Source organism: Pundamilia nyererei, unplaced genomic scaffold (genome assembly GCF_000239375.1).
Source record: "Pundamilia nyererei isolate P.nyererei 1_Seehausen unplaced genomic scaffold, PunNye1.0 scaffold00016, whole genome shotgun sequence".
Taxonomy (NCBI): domain Eukaryota; kingdom Metazoa; phylum Chordata; class Actinopteri; order Cichliformes; family Cichlidae; genus Pundamilia; species Pundamilia nyererei.
The window spans coordinates 4075803-4083340 of NW_005187417.1; the positions used below are offsets into that span (position 1 = coordinate 4075803).

General features: G+C 37.4%; 1 protein-coding gene across 1 annotated transcript in view; it reads right to left on the reverse strand.

The window, feature by feature from the left end:
* The window catches only part of LOC102193727 (glutamine synthetase-like), a 5684-nt gene extending 3826 nt beyond the window's left edge, over positions 1–1858 (reverse strand). The window contains exons 1-2 of the mRNA XM_005725658.2: positions 1804–1858; positions 656–830 (exon numbers count right to left, since the gene is read on the reverse strand). Of these exons, the coding sequence (XP_005725715.1) occupies positions 656–824 (169 nt within the window). The 5' untranslated portion in view covers positions 825–830; positions 1804–1858. The remainder of the gene's footprint in view (positions 1–655; positions 831–1803) is intronic.
* Positions 1859–7538: the final 5680 nt, after the last annotated feature.

The following is a 7538-nucleotide window of genomic DNA, read 5'->3' on the forward strand; positions in this document are numbered from 1 at the left end:
AACACACAGTGTAAATTTAGCAGGGGAAGACGCAGATACTAAACAGGACTGAGAGGAAACAGCTGGGAGACATGGCTGACACTGATTACGCAGACAAGACAGGGAGAGCACAAAACTGAACGCACTGACATAAGACATAGACCTTCAAAGTAAAACAGGAAGTACATGACAGACACAGAGATCCAGACTAGACAGTGAGCTTAACACACTCATGAGCAGACATAATAACATCAAGGACAGACGGAACACAGATACGTGGGACCAGGGCAGGCACAGAACAGAAACCTAACAAATGGCAAATCATAATGAAAGACATAACCAGAATAAACAAGAACACAACATATTATGAAGAAACAAAACACTGAGTCCTCAGACATGACAGTTTTAGTGTTACTTTCAGTCTTTTTAATTAATATTGTATGAATGGGCATGTGCCAGGTGCACCCCCATAATGTTTTGAAAGCAGTTGGCTCACAGTCTTGTAGACATTCAGAGTCTCAATAAACACGTCAATCAAAGCCTCATCGGGCAGGTTGTAATAACAAATTGAAAGGGTAGAAAAGCTGCCCTTCACTATAAAGCTAATTAAACATTAAGTTTTAGACTAAGTGCCTCTCACCCCAAAAGGTTAGAGCTTATTAAAAATGCCATTCACCTTCTATGCTTTTTGGTTCTGTGTCTAGAGTTCTCGTCTTGTTCCGAAGTGTCTCTCCAGTGCCATCAATCCAGATGTAGGTGACCTGGCATTTCTGTCCTTGAGGCAGGCTCATGTACTGCTGCCGCACAGTTTTGTTGAGATGAGAGCTGGATGACACTGATGCCATTTTCACCTTCAATTGCAAAAGTGGATAATTACAGTAACAGATGACATTTTTTGACTTTATGGCACCTTCAATTTCCATGTTGTGCTTTTTTTTCTTCCCATAATAATAACTTTTTCAAAGTTATTAAAATGAACCAGCGGCATTACTTCATTTATGCCACGGGTAGCTGTCAAGTCTCACAAGATTAATTTTACACATCTAGTTATAGTTCCACATGAGTTTGACACTCCTGATTTCTAGCAATCAGTTTCAGAATGTAAATATAGTACTATAAGGTATTTAACCAGACACCAAGAAGATAAACATCCAGGGCTTCAAACACATTCACAGACAACCTCTGAGAAATAAAAGAAAACTTAAAGTATTTGAAAATAATATAACGTAATCAGTGATGCACATAATCATACGGTATCTAACCCTAAACAGGAAATTGGACATTATTTCACTTATATGCTACTCATAAGTAGGTCAAACACATTTGAACTTTATCTAATGTATTACAGTTATAATTTGACTAAACTGACTTTTATATATATTTTTTAGGTTCTGTCAGTGCTGCATTCGTCAACAGATAAAGTTGTTGATGTAGAGTGAGTAGTCTTAACAATTTCATATACAAGTAGCTGCTTTGTTTTAATTTACCTTCATTCCTTTTGTTTCCCTACATTTATTTGTATGATGTTAATTACATTTATTGATGTTTTATTACATTCTTGTCTTAAGAATGTAACTTTTAATCAAATATGTCTTAATAAAGTTTTTAGTAACTATTTGTGATAAAAAAAAATGTTTCATTGTTATACTTTCAGATACTAACAGGGCAACTTTAAACATGAAGATTAAGAAAAAAGTAATATCAATCTCTTCCCTTTTTTAGTTATATCTTAATATCTTAATAACTGGAAAACAGTGGCATACCATTCTCAGATTTACATGAAGCAAATTAAACAAACAAAAACAAAGAATTATTTGAGCTTACTCTTTTACAGTGGGTTTCAGGTGAAGAAGTGTCTAGCTTCCGAGTCAAGTTTGAGAATGAGGTGCCTAAACCTGTTTGTGGTATTTAGCCAGAACGCAAGCTAGGCTGCTGATGTCACCTGTTACGTCCTGGCGTAATATGGCATTTAAATACTTTGTGTGGGGTTGTCCATGTCAGCAGCAAACACATACAAGAAAAAAACACATACACTATAATGTTTTGATCAGTCCACAACAAATCCTGCAAGACTGTAAGCGCCTTCAGTACAATCTTTGACAGTATTCCTGCTTCTCTTCTATGGAGAAACAAACCAAATGGTAAACATATTACATTTATACTGTACACACCTCATGTACAAAGCACTGACCTATAAGATCCAAGTATGTGCCCCTATCCAGCCAAACGAAAACAGTGCACAGGTATAGCTCAGGGTATCACAAACTCCCATGGAAAACAGTAAGAAACACCCACCTGATGAAAGGCCATCTGCTGATAGTGACTGACTGCTGTTTGCTGAGCTGAGGGTCTTGCAGCTCACTGAACACAATTAGAGACCAGAAGCTGCTGCTGGCTTCAGTTTCCGTCAGGTTGGCTGTTCTGAGATCAGGCAGAGGGGCAGAAATTCAGCAACTCTAACAGAAAAAGAATTAGTCACATGGGATCCATTGAGGATGTATTGAAGTGTGTGAGATGTAGATGCAGAACAGGCCAAGAGCATAAATAAGAAAAGAGATTGTAGGGCTCACCAGCCACAAGCAAGCAAATTGCTCAGTTGGCATTATTGTAAGACAACGTTTACTTTACTTGATATTGGGTCTGAAAAAGTAGCACTTGTCTCTGATATTTGATGACTACAGCAACCTATTGCTCTGATATTCTTCCTTGTATAGAGAAATACAAACAAAACCACATTTTAGAAAACAAAATACTGGTGGACACCAGTAGATGCACCTGTGGTATATGAAAATCCTAGATGATTTTCAGAAATTGACCTTAACCTTGAGGTTGAGGTTACAAAGTAAGTCTAAAGGAAATGCATTTTATAGATATGTCTTTTCAGTCAAATTAAAAACAAGTTTAAGGAGGGATTACCACATTGCCTTAATGAGACGATCTCATTACTGTGAGCCATCTGCCTTCACTGTGTTGTGTTTGTGTTGTAATATGTAGTGTGAACTGAAAAACATCATTAATACAACATTAATATCACCATATTAATGTAGCACAATAATTCTGATATAAACAAAACTAACCCCTCCCAAAACAAACAAACAAACAAACAAAAACAAACAAGTAGATTGCTAAATGGACTACTATGGATGGATTACTACAAGCCTCATTTGTTACGTCTGGCGCGGCAGACGTGTGGAGTTGGAGAGTAGGACCCAAGATGCAACTTTTGACGAGAGTGAGCTTTATTTTATAAGGTGGGTGAAAACAAACAGAAACAGCAAGGCGAGAATAAAACCTAAACCAGAAAAACTAACAAAATAAACCTGAAACCAAAAACAGAGATGCAGGGATACACAGAGCAAAAACATAAGCCGCCGAGCGATCACGCAGACAAACCAGCAACGCGCACACAAAAACACAGGGCTTTAATACACACAGGGCAATCAGAGAATGGGAAACAGAAGGGGACACGGCTGGCATTAATTGAACACAACGAGACAAGGGGAAGCGAAACTAGAAACACTGACAAAAGAAACAGACCTTCAAAATAAAACAGGAACTCACACATGCAAAGACACAGACTAAGAAACATGGACTTTACACAGAGGAATACACAGGCAGAAATGACTAAACACTAAACTGAGGAAGAACAGAACCGAAAACCAAAGAGCAAGAAAACCAGAACCAAAATACATCACAATACCACAGTAATAGAAAACACAAAACGCTGGGTCAAAAGACCCGAGATCATGACATCATTGCCTTCAAGCCTGTTTAACCTAATAGTCACACAGAAGCATCAGGGGTAACTCAGGGTTCAGTTTCTTGCACTAGTATGCTGCAAAGATTGGCTCTATCTCTCAAGCCACAGGAGAAGCATACCTACTAATCAATGAAACTTTATTGTTTAATGGGCATGTTGTTTATTTCTTGTCTAATGAGTTGAACCTATAACAAAGTGCTACAATATGTATTTTTTAAAACAAACTTATTGAGCTAGTCAGTTCACCTTTAACGTGTCTGTTTTGCCCTGTTGTGGCATGAGGAAACAAGTTCTCAATAACTGGAAATGAGTTCACGACAGTGCTGATATCTGTCACCGTCAACAATCTTTATTTCAGCACTCACAGACGAGGACTCTGTGCTAAACTGATATCCTCTCCATTCACAAGACGAATTCAGATCACCGCACTGTTCTCAAAAATGGCCATTTTCAGAAAAGCAATGCTGTCTTCAGCCCCTCAAGCAACTTATTACCTTTGCCAATAGGGTTACACCATCTTCTCAGTTTATCTGTTTGATTACTTAGAAGAGTTTCATTAAAATTTTAAAAGAGATTTTGTTTTACGAGTCTGCAATGATTGTGAGAAAGAAAGGTTTAGTCATAAGTGATTTTTTCTCTTTGCTTGTTACTATATCTAACAAATAATAATAATAAATAAAACAGCTTAAGCAAAAATTATTTTTGATTTGTTTTTAAGCCAATTCAAACCATATTCTGTATTTGCTAATTTTGCTTCCTATTTGTATTGCCTTACTTTATTTATAAATATTTCTGTCATGCCAGAGATGGAGCTCTGGGGACGGCAGCATTAGTCTGTGAGTCAGTAGTGAAATACAGCATAAAATCTTAGATTAGTTACTCTTAATGTCTGTATGGTATACTCCTGGTACTCAGAGGATGAGTACTGCAGTGCCAGAGTCAGTTCAAAATATCTTGACAGACGTGAAAAACAAAAAACATTCCCATCAGCTTTCTCTATGTAAATGTCAGCATGTTTGAGATTGCTGCGAAGGTTGCAGCAGGTTTCTGTTTGTCTTCACCTTAAGACTTAAGTTCAGCCTGAGAGTCATGCACAAAAGGAAAGTAATAATCGCTACCTCGGTCAAATATGATAATCCCCAAAACGGGACATACAGGTTAGACATCTAGTTAAATACAAAATGTGACGCCACCTTAAAATAGACATGTTTTTTTGGGTGAGTAATTTAGGCGTGTGCTCAAAACTCATCAGGCTGAGTGGATGTACACTTCACTGGTAACTGAACCACTGGAAATAATTGTTTATGATTAATGGATATAATCATGAATGCGTCCACCAATCATTAAAGTTGAAGTTTACATCAGTCACAAGGGCGTATTTGGCATGGACGGAAGGGACACGCCCCCACCAATATCCAGCGATTATTGAATTGTCCCCACCAATAATTTGATCTATTCAAGTAAAGAAAATCAAACCCGATAGAAAGAAAACAAAAACGATCTGTCAACGTCTCATTCACTCAGCGGTGCAGAAAGAGTTCAATTACGTCCTCTACTGGAGTCCTACCTCATGTGACAAATATGGCCAATGTGATTGGCTGTGCCTTTCAGGGAGCTCTGTTTAGTTTTAGCAGCGGCAAGCCTGCGCTGCAAGGAGGAGAGGAGGATGGCAGCAAAAAGGAAGATCCTGGATATAAGTATTTTTCAAAGAAACCTACAAGTCACTTAAAGCCAAGTTAACTCATAAAATGTGTCCGTCACAATAACGTTACAGGCTATGCTAGGCATTGGCCCACATCAGTCTAAAATCATATGTAACCACGATTAACGTGTTTTGGAAACTAACTGCACAACAGGCAGCACTATTAGTTATCTCAGTCTCAGAGCAGCATTTCTAATTTTGACTGAAACTGTCAGAGAAAACGGCAGCTTTGAGCAAGCCAGGATATTAATTTGCTGTTAAAATTATATGTCTAACATTAAAATGTTGGTGACACAATAATTTAATCCTAATGGCACTGACATATTCATAGGTTAATTTTGGAGAAATATCCACCTTGTAGTGCAGTTTGCACAAATTGTTTTAAAAAGGCACTCACCCTTCAAACATTACTGATGAGTCAAGATCTGCACAAATTGACAGAAACACTGAAGCAGCTCCACATTTTATTCTTATTGTCATGTATGTCCTATTTGTCAGGTGACAGAGGCAGCTCTGCCATGTTGTAGCTCAGACAGAGGTGAAGAGGCGAGGTCACAGGTGACTGACTGATGATTTGGTGCTATAGATTAACTAGTATTTATTATCATGACAGTTGTTAGGCTGCTGATGTAAATTGATTCATTAGTGTATATTTGACAAAGAATCTGAATTCACATGTCTCACTTTTTATATGGCACGAATCAATGTGTTATTTTATCAGGTGGCAATATGTCCTAGTGCAGTCAGAGGGGAAGAGCCAGGGCCAAAGGTGAGGCACATCAAGCACAGAATAATAATTGTAATCTGAGGATAAAACGCATGTACTGAGGCTGAAAGAAGCTTCAGTGCTCTCAGAAGACTAAAAACATGGCTAAGGTCAACAATGACTCTTAAACAATGCTGCTGTATGTCCACCAGGAGAGACTGGACAGTATAGATGTAAAACAAATACAGTATGCCAGCAGTTTATCTCAGTTAACAAGAGGAGCAGGCATGTGTTTGGCTCCTTCACATAGTGGACATTGAGTTGTTGTGTGAGACACCAGTAGTCCATGTCTGTTGCTGTAACAGTAGTTCATGTTGAGAATAGAAAGTCTCAGCTCACTGATTTGATCGGGGCAATAGTGCCTAAACTGTTGCATAATTTTGCTGAGAGATCTTTTACTTTGTGGTCATCTTAGATGAATAGTTTTATGGACAAAAACCAGCAGGTCATTCAGTGTTCCCTTAGTGCTAATGTATCAGAGATGTTGGTGTAGTATAACTGAAGTAATGATGTTAAGTCCTTAAAGTCATATTCTTTTATTGTCATGACTGTATGTGAAGCTATTTTTATTTTTGTATGATACCTGATTTATATGGAATATGGCTGAAGTAAACTAAAGCCTAAAATACTTAGTCAGTCATTTGTTTAATAGTAACTTAACATTATATAATTCACATATAAAACTATGAATTGTGATTTTAAATTGTTTATAAGCACGTAGAATAGGATATGTAGGCAAGTATATTTCTCCTCTTTTTATTAAGAAGCAAAAACAAAAAGGAAAAAAAAAAGAAACCGGGCAGGGTTCGGTGGTTGAATCATCCGTCCCCACCAATGCCAAAACCAAATCTACGCCCTTAATCAGTCACCAATCAGACTTGCAGGAAAAATATCAGCTTTCAGGTTGTCACTTCACAATTATCAAAAAAATTAATGTTTACAATATTATTATGGAGATATTGAAAATTGTACAATTAATCTATAACTTAGTCTGAAACAATAAATGTACTGCAATATTGATATTTCACAAAAATCACAATTCTCATTGACATGCAGTTATTGTGACAACGATAAGGGAAGCGGCCTAATGTGTACATAGAAAATATTAAACTTAGGACCAGTGGCGTGTCTAGAAAATTTTTGTTGGGGGGGCCACGTAGGGGCACAGATTTGGAGAAGGGTGGCAGATGTAATTGGCAGATAATGTTAAAAACAATTCTACCAACCGTTAACCATAATTCAATAACCCTATAAACCTAATAACCGAATGCGCTTTTAACTCTTATTAGAATGAGATTTTAACCACTACGGTGCAAAGTTTTTAGATACTG